General features: G+C 45.3%; 1 protein-coding gene across 16 annotated transcripts in view; it reads left to right on the top strand.

Moving 5' to 3' along the window:
* Positions 1-22,126, top strand: part of LOC137355433 (PH and SEC7 domain-containing protein 1-like) — a 144,569-nt gene that overhangs the window by 102,307 nt on the left and 20,136 nt on the right. For 14 of the 16 annotated variants that reach the window (XM_068020490.1, XM_068020491.1, XM_068020485.1 and 11 more), the window contains 3 exons: positions 103-161; positions 2,489-2,578; positions 19,782-19,825. In XM_068020490.1, coding sequence (XP_067876591.1) covers positions 103-161; positions 2,489-2,578; positions 19,782-19,825 — 193 coding nt within the window. Of the gene's footprint in view, positions 1-102; positions 162-2,488; positions 2,579-5,665; positions 5,950-15,259; positions 15,494-19,781; positions 19,826-22,126 lie in introns of those variants that run through there. The other 2 variants (XM_068020501.1, XM_068020500.1) reach the window with 2 other exon arrangements.

The raw sequence follows: 22,126 nt of genomic DNA, 5'->3' as shown, positions 1-22,126 counted from the left end.
AGATTTCCTGGACTTTGGGATTGGCCATGTGGACCAAAATCATCTTTCTTTGGTCCTATACATTCCAGATATTCTCTGTAATGCTCTTTTTTCCTTCTCCAGATGGAATACACACACTTACTTGTGCCCTGATGCTGCTTAATACGGATCTTCATGGACATGTAAGTACCAACACAGACATAATAGAGTGGTAAAATGAGGCTTGGGATGGAAGACTGACAATATAATACTACAAAGGGGCATGAGCTTATTGAAAATCTGCTTTATTTCACAGAGTGTATTTGACTCATTTTTTCCCTCTTCCTGTTTCCAACCTCTTCTCCCTATACCCTGGATGAGATAACCTGCTATAGCATTGACTTTCCCCTAATTGCCACCACTTGAGATGTGTAATTAAATCGGCAGGGTTCCTTTATAAATGTGGATGCCAGAATATATGATGGAAATGTAAAAATTAAAGACAAAGTGTATGACTTTAATATGGGGGCTGAATTATATCTGCGTAGCAGAAATTTGGAATTCTCTGCCCTGAAAGCCTGTCGTTGCTGGAGGACAGTAGATCAACTTTTGTTTGGGGCTGGGGGCGTCGGAGTGCTGACCTGATAGAAGTCGTTACGATAATGAAAGGGTTTGATAGGGTCGACGTAGGGAAAATGTTTCCACTTGTGGGGGAGTCCTAAACTAAAAGTCACAAATATAAGATAGTCACTAATGAATCCAATCGGGAATTCAGAAGAAACTTCTTTACCCAGAGAGTGGTGAGAATTTGGAACTCAGTACCAGATGGAGTAGTTGAGGCAACTAGCAGTGATGTATTTAAGGAGAAGCTAGAGAAACACAGAGGGAGAAAGGAATAGAAGGACGTGTTGATAGAGTTAGATGAAGTAAGGCAGAAGGAGGCTCATGTGGAGCATAAACTGAGTATAGGTCGAATGACCTGGCCTGTTCCTGTGTTGAACACTCAATGTAAGGGTCACAATGGATATGGAGCTCTTGGAGTTGAGGTACTGATCAGCCATGATCTCTTTGAATAGTGGAGGAGGCTAGATAGGCTGTGTGACCTCCGACAGTTCCTATATGAGTCTTGATCCACATATTGCTTGGGCTCTGCATTTCATCTGAAGATTATCCTTGGGTCTTGACTCCCCATGTTGGGAGTTTGAGTAGTATGTGTGAAGAGTTTTGAGGCAAGTCTGCCACACTTTTAGCACTAATTAACATGTGTTAATTAGTCTGCCACACTAATAAACAAGCTTTGAGCCTCTGTTAAAGTTTGGGTAGTCACCTTTTGGGAACTGAGCATAGCATACCATGGGGAAACTCCCAACCAACATAGGAAATATATCTGATTTCTCTTGCAGGTATACAATTTAATGTCTGATGCTGAATTTGGCTTGTTACGTTGTCCTACAATCACCAACCTGAATAATTTTAAGGAAATAGTCTGTCAATCATTTAAATAAACGACTTGCCGGGGGTCAAGAAATAAGTGGTGACACAGACTTGTATCTTCAACATGACTTCGATTTCCTAACTCCACACATGCAAAGTCAACATTGTTATGGGAGTAACTATCACCAGAAGCACTGTAATTGGGCTTCAGAATTATAATAGCACAGCAGGAGCTGGGTTCCACTTAATCTAACTGAACAGTCAGCTCACTTTCAGAATTACACTACGTATAGTCTCTGGTGGCTTTGCAACCAATAGCAACCAAATGCTCTCGACTTAAATTGATGGTCTTGGAACAAAGACGCATCACTGCCGAAACAAGGTGTTGATTATACCGTTCAGTCAAAGTTGGATAGGAACATAGGAACAGGAGGAGGTCATTCAACTCCTCCAGCTTGTTCCGCCATTCAATTAGATCATGGCTGATCTGTACAATAGCTCCATCTCCCTGCCTTGGTTGCATAACCTTGATAACCCTTGCCTAACAAAAAAAAAACTGTCAATCTCAGTTTGGACATTTTCAGTTGACCCCTTGCCTCAACAGCTTTTTGGGGGAGAGAGTTCCCGATTTCCACTCCCCTTTGTGTGAAGAGTGCTTCTGAACATCACCCCCGAATAGCCTAGCTCTCATTTTAAGGTTATGCTACTTTGTACTGTACTCCCGCACCAGAGGAAATAGTTTCTCTCTATCAACCGATCAACTGCTTTAATCACCTCATTTAGATTACCCCTTAATCTTCTATGCTCGAGGAGACACAAGCCTAGTCCCATTCACCGTTTTCTCACTTTATTACGAACACATATTCTTTTAGAAGAAAACACTGATAGGGTGAGATGAAGAGAGGTGGGAGGAGGTTTGTATGGAGCATAAACGCCAGACTTTACAGGCCGAATGGCCTGTTTCTGTGTTGGAACTCCATAGCACAGCCTGTGACATATCACTAACAACACCGAGGAAAACCAAATAGTTTTCTAAAAAGCTCAGAAGGTTTTCTGTTTCGCTTTGGGTCTGAACTTCTCCCTTTTCTGATTGCAGAATATTGGCAAGAGGATGTCTTCTTCCGACTTCATTGGGAACTTGGAAGGACTGAATGACGGGAAAGATTTCCCAAAGGAACTGCTCAAGGTAAAACTGCTCAGAGAAACAACTAGGTTTTTATTGGCCCTGTCCTTCTGTAATTCAGGAGAGTTTTTTTGATCAAATCCGTCCATTTCCTTTTCATAAAAAACAATTCTCATTACTTGTTGACAGTAACAAAGTCAGAAGGAAACAGCAAAGTAAGTTAAGAGTATTGAGCAGTGCTGCTGCTGATGTAATTTGTTTCCCCCGAGCTCTGGGAATATGCAATTAGATTGCTGTTATTTAATAACTGAACTGACTGTCTTTTCATTATTTTGATGAGTACTGACTGGAATTAGCTTCATGTTCAAACTGGCCAGGATTGATGGCACTGAGGTTGATAGAAGTTGTCAATTTGCTCACTGCTGACACAGATAGTCTTGCGTGTCCGGCCCTTTGATAACCAATGCTGTCTGTGTGTCCGTTGTCTGTCTTTCTCTGCACTCTGTTCTTGCATGTGAGGCCTAATAGGACCCAGTCTTGATCCTGCTGTTTCCATACTGTTTTCAGGGTTTTACAGTGAGCAAATAAATCAAATCCTGTTTTTATTGCACGCACAAATAGAATATTGGAGGTTAAATGAAGGGGCGCAATAGGGTAGACATAGTGGAGATGTTTCCACTTGTGGGGGAGTCCAAAACTATGGACCATAAATATAAGACAGTCACTAGTAAATCCAATAAGGAATTCAGAAAAAACATTTATATTCGGATAGCTGTGAATGTGGAACTCACTACCACGTGGAATAGTTGAGGCAAATAACATAAAGGCATTTAATGGGAAGCTAATAAGCACATGAGGGAGAAAGGAATAGAGTTGTATTATAGACAAGCATGTTATAGAGTCATAGAGTCGTACAGCATAGAAACAGGCCCTTCAGCCCACTGCGTCCATGCTGACCATAATACCTATCTATACTAATCCCGCCTGCCAGCATTAATTCCATATCCCTCTATGCCTTGCTCATTCAAGTACCTGTCCAGATGCCCCTTAAATGTTGCTACTGTTCCTGCCTCCACCACCTCCTCAGGCAGCGCATTCCAGATACCCACTATTCTTTGTGTGAAGAATTTACCCCTTTGATCCCCTTTAAACCTCCTCCCTCTCACCTTAAATCTATGTCCTCTAGTTTTAGTCACCCCTACCATGGGAAACAGACTCTGGCCATCAACCCTACCTATGCCTCTCATAAATAGGGTAGATAGCCAGAGTCTGTTTCCCATGGTTTTTCTTGGGCCTCCTTGTCTCGAGAGATAATGGGTAAGCGCCTGGAGGTGGTCAGTGCCTGGAGTGGCTATAAAGGCCAATTCTAGAGTGACAGACCCTTCCACAGGCGCTGCAGATAAAATTGGTTGTCGGGGCTGTTACACAGTTGGCTCTCTCCTTGCGCTTCTGTCTTTTTTCCTGCCAACAGCTAAGTCTCTTAGACTCCCCACTCTTTAGCCCCACCTTTATGGCTGTCCGCCAGCTCTGCCGATCACTGGCAACTGACTCCCACAACTTGTGGTCAATGTCACAGGACTTCATGTCGCATTTGCAAACGTCTATAAAGCGGAGACATGGATGGCCGGTGGGTCTGAAACCAGTGACGAGCTCGCTGTACAATGTGTCCTTGGGGATCCTGCCATCTTCCATGTTGCTCACGTGGCCAAGCCATCTCAAGCGCCGCTGGCTCATTAGGGTGTATATGCTGGGGATGTTGGCCGCCTCGAGGACTTCTGTGTTGGAGATACGGTCCTGCCACCTGATGCCAAGGATTCTCCGGAGGCAGCAAAGATGGAATGAATTGAGACGTAGCTGTTGGCTGACATACGTTCTCTGCCAGTCATGGATGAGCTGGATGAACAGCCAACAAATTCGGAACTCAGTGATGTCATTGATTCTCTAGCCAGTAGAAAAGCCCCTGTGAAGGACGGCATTACCCTTGAAATAATCAAGAGTGCTAAGCCTGCTATACTCTCAGCACTCCATGAACTGCTTTGCCAGTGCTGGGATGAGGGAGCAGTACCACAGGACATGCGCGATGCCAATATCATCACCCTCTATAAGAACAAGAGTAACTGCAGTGACTACAACAACTACCGTGGAATCTCCCTGCTCAGCACAGTGGGGAAAGTCTTTGCTCGAGTCGTTTTAAACAGACTCCAGAAGCTGGCTATGCGTGTCTACCCTGAGGCACAGTTTGGCTTTCGAGCAGAGAGATCCACCATTGACATACAGGGTGGCACAGTGGTTAGCACCGCAGCCTCACAGCTCCAGTGAGCCGGGTTCGGTTCTGGGTACTGCCTGTGCGGAGTTTGCAAGTTCTCCCTGTGACCGTGTGGGTTTCCGCCGGGTGCTCCAGTTTCCTCCCTCAGCCAAAGACTTGCAGGTTGATAGGTAAATTGGTCATTGTAAATTGCCCCTAGTGTAGGTAGGTAGGTGGTAGGAGAATGGTGGGGATGTGGTAGGGAATATGGGATTAATGTAGGATTCGTGTACATGGTTGATGGTCAGCACAGACTCGGTGGGCCGAAGGGCCTGTTTCAGTGCTGTATCTCTCTATGACTCTATGACATGCTGTTCTCCCTTCGCCAGCTACAGGAGAAATGCCACAAACAACGGATGCCCCTCTAAGTTGCTTTCATAGATCTCACCAAAGCCTTTGACCTCGTCAGCAGACGTGGTCTCTTCAGATTACCAGCAAAGATCGGATGTCCACCAAAGCTACTAAGTATCATCACCTCATTCCATGACAATATGAAAGGCACAATTCAGCATAGCGGTGCCTCATCAGACCTCTTTCCTATCCTGAGTGGTGTGAAACAGGGCTGTGTTCTCGCACCTACACTGTTTGGGATCATCTTCTCCCTGCTGCTCTCACATGCGTTCAAGTCTTCAGAAGAAGGAATTTTCCTCCACACAAGATCAGGTGGCAGGTTGTTCAACCTTGACCGTCTAAGAGCGAAGACCAAAGTACGGAAGGTCCTCATCAGGGAACTCCTCTTTGCTGACGATGCTGCAGTAACATCCCACACAGAAGAGTGTCTGCAGAGACTCATCGACAGGCTTGCGGCTGCCTGCAACGAATTTGGCCTAACCATCAGCCTCAAGAAAACGAACATCATGGGACAGGACGTCAGAAATGCTCCATCCATCAATATTGGCGACTATGCTCTGGAAGTGGTTCAAGAGTTCACCTACCTAGGCTCAACTATCACCAGTAACCTGTCTCTTGATGCAGAAATCAACAGGTGTCCGCTGCTATGTCCAGACTGGCCAAGAGAGCGTGGGAAAATGGCGCACTGACATGGAACACAAAAGTCCGAGTGTTTCAAGCCTGTGTCCTCAGTACCTTGCTCTACGGCAGCGAGGCCTGGACAACGTATGTTCCCATGGTAGGGGTGACTAAAACTAGAGGGCATAGATTTAAGGTGAGAGGGAGGAGGTTTAAAGGGGATCAAATGTTCAGTGGACAGTTTGAACCATGTTATAGTCAGCGTAACCATGCTGCATGATACAAACTAAAAATAAATGCCTCTGACTCCAGGCTTCGGGATATAATATATTAACAATTTAACGTATAGTAAGTGTAGCATGCTTGGGAGGAATAGGTGACTTTATATTTTTTTTAAAGTTTTAAGTCTGGGTTGTTGTAACTAATTGATAGAGATTGATTCATAATCATTCAACAACAATCTGCCATAAATAACTCTATAACTCAGTGATCATTTTATTATGCAGCTACCAGGATGGTAGAAGGTGAATTAGATAAACCATGGTCTTTTGTTGTCCAACAATTCCTGTGTTACTGGATTTGTGTTCTCTAACAGAGTGCTATTCACCAGGTGTTGCCGTGCCCTGGAGGACTTGCAACACTGCTTTGAATTTTAAAGCTTTTAGTGCCAATGGAAAGAATGATCTCATTAGTTGTGTGTGTTCGAGACCAATGCATTGTGAGGAACTAGGAGAAGTGGAATAGAGTGATAGATGCAGTGCCATGCTGTGTTTGAGCCATTTTAACTAAAAGTTAATTCTGAAACATCAGGCCAGGGGAACAGTTTCCTCACTCCCTTGTAACAGACACAGACCTGCAGTGTGCTGCTGTCTGGAATGTCCGGAATGTTTACTCTGCTGGTAAAACACTGGCTGAAACGATACTGCTTGGCTGTGTGGGTTGCTGAACTGAGATTTTGTGGATTCATGTTGCTCTCCAGGACTTGGGCACATAATCTCGGCTGGCACTCTGGTGCAGTACTGAGGGAGTGCTGCACCGTTGGAGTGCTGGCGCAAGGGCGGCACAGTGGCACAGTGGTTAGCACCGCAGCCTCACAGCTCCAGCGACCCGGGTTCAATTCTAGGTACTGTCTGCGTGGGTTTTCTCCGGGTGCTCCGGTTTCCTCCCACATGCCAAAGACTTGCAGGTTGATAGGTAAATTGGCCATTGTAAGTTGCCCCTAGTATAGGTAGGTGGTAGGGAAATATAGGGACAGGTGGGGATGTGGTAGGAATATGGAATTAGTGTAGGATTAGTATAAATGGGTGGTTGATGGTCAACACAGACTCGGTGGGCCGAAGGGCCTGTTTCAGTGCTGTATCTCTAAATAAAAATAAAAAAATAAATAAAAAACATTATACTAAAGTTCAGTTTGTTTGTTCAGATGCATGTAAGAGATCTCTTAACAATATTCCAAGACAAGGAAGTTGTCCTCATGTCCTGGCCAAGATTCCTTCCTCAACTGATGCAACCAAAAATTTATTTACTGGTCATCTGTTATTTGTGGGATCTTGCCAAGTTTGCCTACATCATAACAGTGATTGTACTTCAAAAAGAAAGCGAATTCGTTGGTTGTAAACGCATGATGCAATAAGGTGCACTACAAATACAAATCTTATTGGCCTGTACAGAACTGAAGCTGTGGTCCAGAGTAGTGATTGGTGTGCTCTGATTTGCTGACACTGCCTCCAGTGGCTGGATGAGCATCAACCACTATCTCCCTGTTCCCCTTCACTAATGTCACAGGGTTTGGGGCTGCTGCCACCTGGAGGGTTGAAACACAACTGCAACATCAGGTCAGAGAGAATCGCTCTTCAGCTGCACCCAAGCCTGCTTTAGACAATGCAGATCTTAATTTTTAATTTGTTCCCATTATCCATTACTTTCCTTTCTTCAGTTCCTCTCCTCTGAGGGTGTTGACTTCTTGCTGGGCACACTTTCATGGACACTGGGTGCCAATAGCCCTGCCATCAAGCAGCTCTTTATGCGTGAGCTATGATGGTGTGCGTTGGCCGGCTGCTCAAAAGGCAATCATGAGCCTATCTTAATCCACAGTCCACACACACATACACACTTCTAGATGGGGGTCACTGGACAGGGATCGGGACTGGGAACCGCAGCCTGCTTTTTCCCCTTCCTCAACTTCCTACGTTCACTCTACACTTTGCTGTACACTACACTGTATTTTCACTCTACTCTCTCCCAGACACTGTATCTTCACTTTACACTCTCCCGGACATTGTCTCTTCACTTTACACTCTCCATCTGCTGCTGAAAATCTCGTTCAACGCACCTCCAGCCTTGACTATTCCAATGCTCTCCTGGCCGGCTCCAATCCTTCATGTTCTATTAACTTCAACTCACCAAATCTCTGCTGTCTGTATAGTACTAACCAAGTCCCGCCCAACAATCTCTCCTGTGCTCACTGACCTTCATTGACTTTGGTCACCTCAATTGGTGACCAAACTCAAATTTAAAATTCAACTCATCTTTGTGTTTAAATCCCTTTATGGTTTCACCCCTCCCCATCTCTGTAAACCTCTCCAGCCCTACAGCCAGCCTGAACTCTGTGTTCCTCTGACTCGGCTCTCTTATGTATCCCCCACTCCGTTTGCCTCAACATTGACAGCCCGCCTTAGCCACCTAGGCCCCATGCTGAGGAATCCCTCACCAAACCTCTTCACCTCCCTCTCCCCCTTTAAGATGTTCCATAAAATCCATCTCTTTGACCCAGCTTTTGGCACTGCTCCTAATGTCTCCTTCATTGCTTTGATGTTCATTTTTTGTCTGATTGTGCCTCTGTGATGCACCTTGGGATGATTTTCTACATTAGAGCTGCTATATAAATGCAGGTTGTTGCTGTATTGCACCTTTAATATAGAAAAATAACCTCAAAGTGGTTAATATAGATAAAGCCACAGTGACTGGGGAGAAATTAATGATTGACCGGGGACCAAACGTAATGGGAAATATTGTGAGTTGAGAAACAAAGTTAATTACAAAACCAATCTCATCCTAACATTCAGAGCATGAATTAGTGTGGTGAAGGAGTGTCTGAAGTGAAGAGACAATGTCCGGGAGAGTGTAGAGTGAAGAGACAATGTCCGGGAGAGTATAGAGTGAAGAGACAATGTCCGGGAGAGTGTCGAGTGAAGAGACAATGTCCGGGAGAGTGTAGAGTGAAGAGACAATGTCCGGGAGAGTGTGTAGAGTGAAGAGACAATGTCTGAGAGTGTAGAGTCTCTGAGAGTGGGAGGGCCATTCCCGTCACCTTCCCGCAAACCACCCCCCCCCCCCCCCACTGCAATTTTACATGGGGCAGTGGTGGCAAGAAACGGCCTGCCGGCCCAAGACCAATTAAGGCCCTTAAGAGGCCAATTAACTGCCACTTAAGGGCTTCATCCTGCCACTGCCCGTATTTTACTGGCGGCGGGCGAGCTGCTCAGACACTGCAGGAGACCGCCCAGTAAAACCTGGAGGCCTCCTTGTGGTCTGGGGGGCCCTCCTAATCGGGCACCCTGTGTCCCTTGGAGGGACCCCCCACCCCACCCCCACGGCCCAAGAACCCCCACTGAACTGCACAAACTTATCTTTTTTTGCGGGGGGGGGGGGGGGGGGGGCCGGTGTCCCTCTTGGTCCCTTACCTGGCTGCAGTCCCAGCAGTGGCCACCACTCCTAGTGGCGCTGCTGGAACTGAGTGCTGCCAGTCCACTGATTGGCCAGCAGCTCTTGGAGGCGGGACTTCCTGCCTCAGAGGGGCGGAAGCTCAGCCCGAAGCCGATTCAGGGCCTGGGCCACGTAAAATCATATTGTGGCTCCCAGGCCTGGCGGGGGCCTCCTGCCCAACGTAAAATTCCACCCATGGGGCCAGAAACTGAGCTTGGAGTCCAAAAGCAAGCTGAAATTGCAAGGAGTCTGATTCAGCCTGAAACAGTGGTCAGAGAGGGGGATAGAATCAGTGACAAGGGTGCAGAGTTTGTGGCAGGGAAATAAGACAATAGCTTCATTCTTCCCAATGTTAAGGAACATAGTAACAGGAGTAGGCCATTCAGCCCCTCAAGCCTGTACTACCATTCAATTAGATAATGGTTGATCTGTATATTAGAGCCATCTACCTGTCTTGGTTCCATATCTCTGTTTTCAAATTTTTCGATGGACCCCCAGCTTCAACATTTTTTGGGATAGAGAGTTCCAGATTACCACTATCCTATGTGTGGAGAAATGCCTTTGTCTTCATTCCTGAATGGCCTGGCTCGAATTTTAAGTCTATGCCCATTGTTCTCCCCTAACAGAGAAAATAGTTTTCTCTCCGTATCTATCCTAACAAATGTTTTAACCATCTTAAAACCCTTAATTTTCTCTAGTGAAGGGAATATGAGCTTAGTCTAGGCAATCTGGACTCACAATTTAACCCTTTTAGCCTTGGTATCATCTGGTGAATCTTGTCTGCCAATGTGCCATTTCCTGAGTTGCATTGCCCAGAACGGAACATTCTACTCTAAATGGGCTCTAACCAGAAGTTTGCAAAACTGTAACACAGTTTCCACTCCTTTTTTAATTCCAGCTCCCTTGAGATGTAGGCTAATATCTGGTTAACCTTCACAATTGCCTTTTAAGTCTGTCGATTTGCTTTTACTGATTAAGTAGTTTAGCTGGAGGAACTTGCAGAGGAAACTGCACCAGGCTTGCTCCCTCTTGCATCCTCCTCTTGTAGACTTGAGGGGTCTTTCTCATCGACTGCACCATCTACAGGTCTTGTGATTATTGGGAGTGGCCAGAATTTTACGTTGAGTGGGAGGTCCTGCCCACTGGCCAAAAGGTCAATGGCAAGCCCACCTCCACCGGGCCTGGGAGCAACACAAGGATTTTACGTGCCCCAGGCCCTTAACTGGCCTTAGGTGAAACTTCCATCCCTCTGAGGTGGGTGTGGGGGTTGGTAAGGGGGAGTGTTGTGTAGTGGGGCGGTTGGCCCGTGGGGGTTGATGTATGATCACTTTGAGAGTGATGGCCTTTTAAGATCTCAGTATGTTAATGAGCTAAGTACCAGGATGTAGTCATGTGACTGCAAGCCAGAGTCACTCTGCAACTGTAACACTCAGACGAAGGTTCTGTAAATAATTTGCTCTGTACTGTATGTACTTGTTTAGCTGTTAATAAACCTGTTAAGCAATCTTCAATGAATAGGACTCCACGCATCTTATGCATAAGACAACATAAAGAACTCATTGCAGGCAGTGGGGGGGAGGCCCTCCCTGGGGCACAGGGTACCTGATCAGGAGGGTCTCCCCCCCCACCCAGCCCGCAAGGAGTCTGCCAGGTTTTACTTGGAGGCCTCCTGGGGGACCTCAGCTGCGTGATGGCCGCTGGCAAAATACCAGCGGTGGCAGAAGGAACCCCTTAAGTGGCAGTTAATTGGCCACTTAAGGGCCTTGATTGGCTTGGAGTGGGTGGGCCGTTTCTCGCTGCCATCGCCCCGTGTAAATTTGCATGGCACTCCCCACCTCCCACACAATTTTACTGCCCCCCCACCCCCAGCCACCAGCCCGCTCCTGCGGGGGGCCGGAAAATTCCGGCCAGAGTCGTTTTGCAGGTGCCTAAGCCAGGTCTGTTTGTCGCTGCTCGGGATGAAGACTCACCAGCACGAGGATGCCTGTAATGTAGAGGGATCCCTCTGTGTCCAAATGTAATTGTTACATCTCTGGAGACTTTGAGCTTGTTTTTGTCTTTGTGCCTCTACATGCCGATAGTGGATTATTCATCAGTGTATTCCTCTTCCTCAGTCCCTCCGCACTGGGTAACTCTTTCCCAGAGACATCCTCTTGTTCTGGGTGAAGAGATGATACAAACATAAACATGCAAAGAGAATAGGCAGCTTGACTCAAACTACCGATGAGACCACCTCCTGGAAAATAAAAGCTGTTTCCTTTTGTATTCAAGGCACAAACAGTGGATTTGGAGATATTGTTTTCAAACTTTTCTGTGTGTAAGACCACCTCCAAGTATGGACAATCTCCCAGTATCCCCTGAAAGTCTGAGAACATTGGAACACTCCCAGGGACACCTGTTCTAACGTCCAAAAGGCAACATCAGCTACCCAAAGTACAACAGACCTATCAATGATGTGCATACTTTTTCAGACATGTATAAGGAAAATAACCTGTTGCTTGTCAGAAAATATAGAAAAATGCGGGAAAAAACACAGATGCAGAATTGTATTCCCTAGACTGACAGAACTTTGGTGGCAGTGTGGAACTCCTGGGTTCTATTCCCGATCCTGAGCCCATGGGTCCCACTTTGGAAACTTGCGGTTTAGGTAATGTAATCATACACTGCTGATTTATAACAGATGCAACAAATTTCAATTTCACACATGAATTCACGGGCCTTGTTCTAAAGTTATACTCGGCAGGTGGCACTGGGACACTGATTATTTTTTGATACACTCATTTCCGAGTCAGCTCTGTAAACTGACTTGAATAATGGATTCATGGTGCAGCTCAGTAACACGCTTAAGAGATCTCTATGTAGGCTTCATAGAATGAGCAGGTTGATTTAAAGCAGGGGTGTTCAACCTTTTCGCATGACGGGCCAGATTATAATTTTTGTCCTCCATAGGGGGCCGGTGAACAAATTTTGAAAAGATAAAGGTATTTGAAATTTATTTTACTATTAATCAAAACAACAAAAAATGTGCATTTTTGTGACCGAGCCTGGGGCCCAGGGCCCAGGCCGGGTCCATACACAGGCAGAGCCAGTGCTGGGCCTGGGGCGCAAGCTCAAGGGAATGGAGACCTGGCGGGAAGCCCCAGCAAGCAGGCAGCTCAGCCTGGCCGACGCCATCTTACTAAAGGAACCAGAACACCAGTTCCTGAAGAGCGTCCACCATCTTGGTAAAGGAGGACATGTGCAGTGAGCCGTCCCCACCATGTCAGTAAAGGAGTTGCAGCCTTTATCTATCACAGGTGGGCCTGAAGAAGCCAATGGCAGATTTCCAGCAGAAATTTCTCATCCTTGGCGGGCCGGATGGTAACCTTTGCAGGCCGCATTTTGGTCCGCGGGCTGTATGTTGTTCAGCCATTCAATCCATCGAGACCACTCCCTTCAGTGATTTGTGCCCAACTTTCATCATTATCATCAACTTTCCCTAATTTACACAGATCCTACTTTGGAGAGGCGATAATACCAAAATCTCTCTGTGACCTCCAAGACCCAACTCTAGGTATGATCTGACCTCTGAACCTACATTATTAAATCCTGAATTTTATTATCTAGTTGACAGCCTCATGGGCCTAACCAAACTGAAACTGCAGTGTGTTACATGTATATTGTATGTAGGTTTGGTTCATGAGGTAGCACTCTTGTCTTTGAGTGAAGAGATTGTGGGTTCAAGCTCTTAATTTAGCCTGATATACCAATGCTTTACTGAGGGAGTGCTGCATTGTCAGAGGGTGTGATCTTTTGGATGAAATGTTAAACCAAGATCCTGCCTATTCAGGCAGATGTTAAATATCCCAAGATTGAAGATTAAGGTGTCTTGGTGTCCTGGCCCACATTCCTTTCTTTTCAGGTAACCAAAGATTCCCGAAAACAGCAGAAATCCGCATGCAACGGGATAGGAAGGATCTATTTCCCAGAGCAGAGAGATCAATAACCAGGGGCATAGATTTAAAGTAATTGGTAGAAGGATTAGAGGGAAGTTGAGGAGAATTTTTTTCACCTCAGAGCGTGACGGGGATCTGGAACTCACTGCCTGAAAGGGTGGCAGAGGCAGAAACCCTCATCACATTTTTAAAAAAATACTTGGATATGCACTTGAAGTGCCATAACCTACACAGCTATGGACTAAGAGCTGGAAAGTGAGATTAGGCTGGATTGCTCTTTTAGGCTGGCACAGATATGATGGGCCGAATGGCCCCCTCTGTGCTGTAGATTTTTCTGTTTCTAACCAGCTCTGCATTGTTACCTGGGAGGTATCAGCAGCGCAGGGAATCTCAGTCCCTTTTTCCTTAGATTTATAAAAAAGTTATTGCAGTTCTTTGGTTGTAACATGTAGTATGCAATGAGCACGGTCTAGTATACAGTCTAGTTGGTCAGAATACAGTGTGCCTGGTCTAGAATAAAGCGTACACAGACAAAATACTGCTGATGCTGGACATTTGAAATATAAACAGAAAAATGCTGGAAATACTCAGAAGGTCATACAACCTCTGTGGAGAAACAGAGCTAACGTTTCAGAAGGTCACAAGGATTGAAACATAAACGTTGGAAAAAAGTGTGCTAACTATAGTGTTCAGTGTCCATGGTTTGCTGCATTTGGTCTGGTTCATAGTGTGTGGTGGAGCACATAGTGTGCACAGTCGACTATATCGTGGGCATGGCGTAGTATACTCTGTACTCAGTTTAGCATGCCATGTGTATGGTCTAGTATACTGTGCATTACTGACGGACTGTTGGTTGGCATCCTTCCATCTATGAATGATGATGGACATGCAGCAAACAGTCCAGTTCGGTGGGGGTGTCTTCTCTTGGTGCACCTTAGTTGATGGCTGTGAAGGCCAATTCTTGAGAGGCAGGTTCTGCCACAAGTGCCGCTGTGAGTTGTTGTTTTTGACGTTGGCGCCTGTTGCCAAACTGCTGCAGCAACTGGTCGTCGCGGTAGTGCACACCCCAGTCCACAGGATGTGTCGCCATTGCCCTGTTTCGCCAGCGAGTGACTCCCAGGACGGACCAGTATACACGGAACACTGCTACTGAGAGATACTGAATCCCTGGGATTGTGGAACGCATTGCGGACCAGATCCAGGTGGTGGTGGTGGTGGGGGGGGGTGGGGGGGGGTGGGGGGCAAGTAGCTGCTGCTCACATTGCCCACTATACAGTGTCTGACAGCTCAGAGGGCGTTGTAGCATCAGGAGGGGGTTGGCCGATAACCCCTGCTCAGGGTGTGGCGGAGGTAGCACTGGGTGGGTTGGAGTGTGGGCACTGCTGATAATTAAACTCAATGCAAGCACATCACTTGTAAATCTGCTGGTATGTGTTTTTCAAAAAAAAATCCCAACCTACGTATATAACCAGATGTTTCTCTATTGAGCCCTGAGTGTTGCTCCGGGGGGGCTAATTAGGAGCTGACATTAATCTCCGACATTGAAAACACTCAACGCCCACTACACGCTGTGGCATAGTCACTAATATCAGTGACGAATAGGTGACAAGAGCCTCCCTAAGGCATCACCGTGCTGCTTGTATAAAGACAAAAAAAAAAGCTGCTCTCATGATGAGGCAAAGCCTGGCATTGCATGCTAATTTCCCATCACTGTCAACCAGAGGCTATTGATCGCTTGGTGTAAATCTGCCCTGCACCGTGTTGCAATTGCTGTGGTCTGTGTTCACAGTGTGTGTGTGTGTGTGTGTGCAGTGAGGGAGCTGCTCACAGTCTCAGTGCCCAAGGATTAAACTGCACTATGTGTGTGTTTAAAGTCTCTAGCCAGAGGAAAGCATGATCGGATTAAATAGCGTGCACACCGGCGAGAACCTGCGGCCCCGCACGGCCGCATCTGCCCGGTACAACCGGGATTACTGCGGCGCTCACGCCGTTCGGTACCGGCCGCCGCAGCGCTCGAAATCCCTGACAGCGCAGGGGGTAGCGAAACTGCAGAGTAAACAGAAGGTAAGACCGGCGTAGAATAATGTTCGGACCAATTTGCGTCTCAGCAAATGGGATTTGTTTTTTTACAAAAAAATATCTAATTAAACCAAATGGGTTTGCAAATTGAAAAGTGACTCCCTTTTTTTCCTTATTAAAGGGGCGCAACTCTTAACGGATATTGGGAAACTTTACCAAACTAACTGACAGTGACATTCTCTCCAGTCTTTGTGTTTTTGCTCCTCGTTCTGTGCCTGGAATTGATTAAGGATCCCACAGCAGCAAAAGGCAGAATTTGGAAGCCCAGAGAATTTGGGACTGTTAAAGGGGGGTCTTTTGCCCCCTTGCGCCCGCTGTGTCGTGGGCGTTGAAGCGGCGCATTCGGGGAGAGGCTCGCTGGTTCTGGGACGGCGCCCAAATGAGGAAAATCAGCCCAGGTTATCGCCAGTTTAGTTTTGCTGCATTGCAGCAAAAGATTGAAAGGGCAGAAACTCTGGGACCCGCAGCTGCACATCACAGCAGGGGAGGGGGTGGGGGGGAAGGTTGGTCCGATTCCTCTCTGGGAGCTTTGCCATTTCTGTCTGAGCTCCCATTGCAGGCTCTGAATATTTTCTGAGTTCCAGTATGCAGAAATTGCTGAGTTCCAGGACTGGCAGATGTTGCAATGCCATCATTGAAATCCTGGGCATCACAGAAGCAAAGCCCAGTCAGCTGGGAAATGTGTCCTCAACCCTAGGATTCAGCCTTCAGCCTATTTACATCAATAGTCCTTTTGTTTAAATTGTTGGTTTTGCTTGTGGCACCTGCACTTATCTGGAGTTGTCACATGGGAGAGTTACAGTAATGGTTTTCTGTCCCCCCAAAACAGTGGGCCAGATTTTGTTGACAAAAAGTAACAGTGGCTGAAAGAGACATGGCGTCCATTAATGCACAAATTGAGCCGCAATTTGTAGCGAGCGAGCAAGCATTTGGGAATTGGGAATCACTGCCAGTTGCTGGTGGCTTTGCACCATTCCACCTTCAGCTTCGCAAAAATGGCATCTTGTGCTTCGCCTGCCCATGATTTACATGAAGTTGCCGTCTTAATCACCCATTAAACTCATCACAGAAAGTTACATCTAGTAACTAACCTCTACTATGTCTCTACTCTCTCTCTCTTAATCTACTCTTTCTTTCCCTCTCTTTATTTCACTTTCTGTAGCTGATTTGACATTGAATTCACCCGCTCTAATTCGCCCTCCTTCTCAGTCCTTCCTCTGTTCCTCCTAGCATTTTGTGCTCACTGTGCAGTTTGTTATGAAGAGTAGACAGTGACCCAGGCATTTGTTGCAATGGGTCACTTGGAGGTTTGCTGTGTTTCTACAAATTGGCAGTGCATGGGTTATTGATTCCAACAAGGGAGGGTAAAATCAGGGAGCAGGTCACCTTAGTCCTCATCCAAGTTTGTTCCAATTGAAAACTAGTCACTGGCATCAATGGGAAATAAATCTGGGGGTTTGTTACATAAGGACGTCAAGGAATATGGATCAAAGGCAGGTAAATGGAGTTGAGATACAGATCAGCCATGATCAAATTGAATGGCTGAATGTTGGCCATGAGTTGAGCATATGCTCTAAGGGGATAACCCAGACTACAACTGAACGGCTGCTGCACTGTATCAGGTGCTGCCTTTTCAGGCGAAATGTTAAATTAAAACCCTGATCACATCAGCAATGTCCTGGCCAACAGTCTACCCTCAACCAAGAGGAGATTTCATTAACTGGGATGCGACTGTCACATTTGGCTACATAATAACAGTCACTGTATTCCCAAGTAAGTCACTGTATGAAGCACTTTGACATGGTTTGATGTGATGAGGTGTTATAGATGAACAGGTAAGATCCAAAGTAACTTTCCTTGAGCCAACTCTTGCTCTACACAAAAGGTGATAGCAGTGTGGAACTCTCTCATAAAAGGCAGCAGATGCCAGCTCAATTCAATAATTTAGAAGCGGAGATCGATAGATTTTTGCCAGCCAAGGGTATTAAGGTAACGTAGCCAAGGTATGTGGAGGATGTTGCGGACACAGATCTGACATGATCTCATATCATGGTGGAGCAGGCTTGCGGGGCCAAATAACCTACTCTTGTTCCTGTTTTCCACCGGAAAATCTGTTCATGCATGAAAATTGGAATTTATGCTAGCTTTCTTCAAACAACAACAGGGTAGCAGAAGTTGAGAGGAAATTCACACCATTTATCAATCGGAGCGTACAATGAGTGGAACTCCAATGATACTTAATGTGAACTTTGGCCAGTTCTTTTTGGAAAGCGTAACATGGTGTGTCTGTTTTGGGGATTTGGGATTTTCAATTAACAGGAAGCCCAATAAAGTATGTGTGACATATTGAAGACTTTATTATATTAGACGCCATGCCATATGGTAACTGTGTTGTGTTCGGTACTATACAAAACATGGCTGATTTTGCCAAAGATTTTGTTGTCTCAGAGAGGGTGAATGATGTGTTTAATGTGATAGCAAGATGAAGAAAAGTGTTTATGTCAGAGAGGGTTCCAGTGTCTTTATAGAGAGGACCAATCAAAATGTAGCAAAAACTCAAGGAGGACTGTTCTGATGAATTTGTGAAATTTCGGAGGGATGTCAGTGATTAGGAATGGAATATTTTTCATGTGGGTCGGCCAGGGTCAACACCATGTCAGGTACAACAGGGGGTTGGGAACCAGGTAAGGCTCCTTCCACTTTCATAGTTCACTATTTAGGGTGACATGCTGAACTTCTTTATACACATGTTGACAATTTTAATATAAATAGCCAATCATGGGCATTCTTTCTAAAATGTCAATCTCCTCATGTAAGGCCAGCCGGGCGAAACTTGATGGATCACACAGCAGGCAATTTGGTGTACGGTTGTGAATTATTGTGAGAACATTTCTACTGTAACCCACACCTACCTAGGTTAAGACGGCCCAAATCTTGTCACTTAAGAATCCTTACAGAGACAGAAAACTGTTACCTCAGCGGTCAGGGCTGAATTCAAATCCCAGCCCTCGAGGTGAAAGGGGAGCGTGCTAATCCACTATGTCAATGGGTCCTCTGTGGGAATCTGGTTCAACAAACCAAAAACAGACTGTTTCCAGGTGGTTAACGAGGGACTAGATATGCCATAATAGTGGCTCATTGGCATGCTCTACGGGGATCTCCTTCACTGGAGCATGAACCTATAACTTATTCCGTAAAATATTTTGGAGATATCCAGGGATCTGTAAGAAGGCCTTACAGGAACTAATTTTAGACTAAACCCATGACAAAAATTAAGATTATTTATGTGAAGCAATGGGGATAGGGAGGGAATGCTTTCAAACATGTCACTTCCCCTTTGATCTACTTCTAATTAAAATATAACTTGGAGTCATGCGGCGCACCTATATCCTAAGGACTGTGTTATTTTTGTTATTCCTTTCATAAATATTCAAGGATGAGCAAAACGAATTTTACAGCTTAGCATGTCCCATTTAGTACATTTTATACATTGTTGAGTTTGTCATTGAGTTTTCTGTGTACTTTCTGTAACAGTTGGGAGGGGAAGTAACCCAGAATCCTGTGGAAAGTTGAGTGGTATTTTGTTGGATAGCCAGTGCCTTTGATAGAAGTGAGCCGGATCCAACGGTTTTGCAGAAATCCAGTGGAATGAAGGAAACGAGTGTCGAATCTGTAGAACAACGTGTGAATAGCAATTGTAAAATCTTTTAGAAGGACATTCCCCTTTGGATAGAGTGATTAGTGGATAAATTCACCAGCTTTATAAGCAGAGATCTGCAAATGGAACAATCCCATTCCGGTCTATTCCCATCAGAAAAAAAAAATTAAACGCTTAGTTAAATGTTTCCCTGAAAAACTTACGACAATATTTCGACATTGCTTCTGCTTCATATGCTATTTGCAAGAATGTTTGGGATGATAAATGAAGAACGCCCTTCAGCCCTTTTGATCTAATCCTTCCTGAATACCAATCCGACCACCTCTCCAGTGTAACATGAGTGTTCAGTTCTCAAGCAGACATAACCTCCAGTTTAACATCACATCTAAAGGTAGCATCAGGGATAACGTGGCTCTCCTCAGTACTGCACTGAAATGCCAGCCTAGGTTGCTCAGTACTTGATGTGAAGCTTCGACCTGCAACCTTCTGACTCTGATGTGAGAGCAACTAAACCAAGCTGCCACTCTAAAACAGTATCAAGTTCTGCTGTTGCAGGATCTTTGTTATTTATCATAAGTCTTATCACTTTCTATCTCTATCTTTGTCGCTCTGCAGGTTTTGTACAGCTCGATAAAAAATGAAAAGCTACAGTGGACAATGTAAGTATGGAGCATCTGTCTCAAATACGCATTACGTTATTGCACAAGATAGTTCATTTTTCTGTAATTTGCAGATCTCGCTACAATATCTATCTGTTCTGGTGCAGTGGGAGTGTTCAAGCTGTTTTGGTGCAGGGTGGTTGTTATGTTGTAAACACTGACACACTCCCAGGGAACCCCTGCAGATACTAACTGACCTGCTTCCAGGAATCCCTGCAAATGCTGACACATTCCCTAGAATCCCCTGCAAATACTGACACACTCCCAGGGTCACCCTACAAAGACTGACACACTCCATGGGACTCTCTCTCCCAACTTCTGAAATAAAATGCTGATAAGTTAGCAAATACAGGAGGAAAACCAAGGCACCAGAACTCTCTGGACACTGTTCACAGGACACCTGTGATTACCTTGCCCCAGACTGGCAGAAATCGGACAGCTTCATGAACCCCCCCCTACGACTCTAGCTCTGTTCCTTCGGCCTTCACTGTCACTACCCTGGGCCGTAACTGACAGAAACTATTGTGCTCATTCCTCGTTTGCTGTTTTCTACCAGCCTGCATAGCTTAAAGGAAACGGATAGAATTTGGTTCTTGCTAATTGCACTGGGTCCCCCAGCCTTGTAATTTCTGGTGTATCTGATGAGTTCAAATGATGGTATTAAATTAGCAATCACACACTAATTAGAGACAGGTTACTGTCTTGAAAATTGGTACAGGTGGGAGTTGAAGAGATGGCTTTTAAGTTACATCCTAAATAAATGAATGTACCTGCACTTTTGCTTAGTTTTCTGAACATCCATATATAAGCTGTTAGATTTGTATATACTAGAGTGTTATCTCCCATGGCATTGCTCATGGTAAGTCAGAGGATTGCAGTATTTTAGGAGCATCATAGCATTGAATTATAGAATGATTGTAGAATGATACCGCACAGGTGGAAGGGCATTTATCCCATCGTGCCTGTGCAGGCTCTTAGGTAGAGGTATCCAGTTAATTGCACTTTCCCCATAGCCCTGTAAGTTTTTTTGCTACAAGTACTTTATCCAAGTCTCTTTAAATATTACTATTGAAACTGCTTCCACCACCCTTTCAGGCAGTGCATTCCATATCACAACTTGCTGTAAAAAAAAAAGTTTCCCCGTGTCCCCTCTGGTTCTTTTGCCAATCGTTGTAATTCAGTGATTTCTGGTTAATGACCCTTCTTCCCCGGAAACTGTTTATCCTTATTTGCTGTATCAAACCGTTGATGATTTTGAACACGCCTATCAAATGTCCTCTTAACCTTCTCTATTACAAGGAGAACATCCCCCAGCTCCTCCAGTCTCTCCACATAACTGAAGTTCCTCATTCCTCGTACCATTCTAGTAATTGTTTTCTGCACCCTCTCCCTGTATTATCCTGTTGCTAAAGTAATGTTAACCATTTTGTGAGTTTGTAAACAAGTCCATAAAGAGACTGTAGAATTTGTGGCTCCAGTACATGGTATTGCAGAGTTTGAACATTCCAAAATGTACATCTCTGTTTCTTTGTACTTTTTCCCCTCAAATCTGATTCAAACATTTTGCATTAGGCAGTGAGGGGCTGTGTGATTGTGACAGATATGGGAGGTGTGATGTTCAGGAAGTGTGTAATTATGCCTTAATGTTTCCTTCTTTGGCTCGGAATAAAGTTTTGTCTGATTTACGCTCCTGTGAAGCACCTTTGGATGTTTTATTCCGTTAATGGCACTACATAAATACAAGTTGTTTAGCAGTTACGTGTGACAGCTCCCTGTAGGTTTAGTGGGAATGGTGGTAGACCGCTGTTGTTTTTATGTCTCTATACGAAGCACACACGTAATGGGATGTGTGTCAAACCGCTGGGAATGTGCAATTCCCCTCTGAGAGGGAAGCCACGTTTTGAAAAGGCTAATTTCGTGCAAAGGTACCTAGCATTTCTCTGCCACTGACATAAATATTGCGTGCATTGTGGGTTCAACTGCTGGTGAGATCAGGTGCGTGCTCATTGCCAAATTTTTGATTGACGGAGATGACGTCAATATGAATGGTTAGGAGCTCGGTCAGCCTTCAGCTGAGGCTCAGGCAGGCCTTTGCTGTGTGAGTGGGTTTACTCACAGGTGTATCAATCACGGGACTCTGTCTAAAAGCTGACAGGCAGGGTCACTGGTTTTATTGTGATCAAAAGAAGGTCCAATTCTGTTTTTACTGCTTTGCAATTCTGGGATTTTGACCCGTGTTTTGTGAGGGTGGAAAGGTCAAAGGCTGCAAATCTGTCCGTGAACTAGCCAGTGCGCAGTCTC

Source organism: Heterodontus francisci, chromosome 42 (genome assembly GCF_036365525.1).
Source record: "Heterodontus francisci isolate sHetFra1 chromosome 42, sHetFra1.hap1, whole genome shotgun sequence".
NCBI lineage: Eukaryota > Metazoa > Chordata > Chondrichthyes > Heterodontiformes > Heterodontidae > Heterodontus > Heterodontus francisci.
The sequence above is the reverse complement of the archived record's forward strand: the minus strand, read 5'-3'. Positions and strand labels throughout refer to the sequence as shown.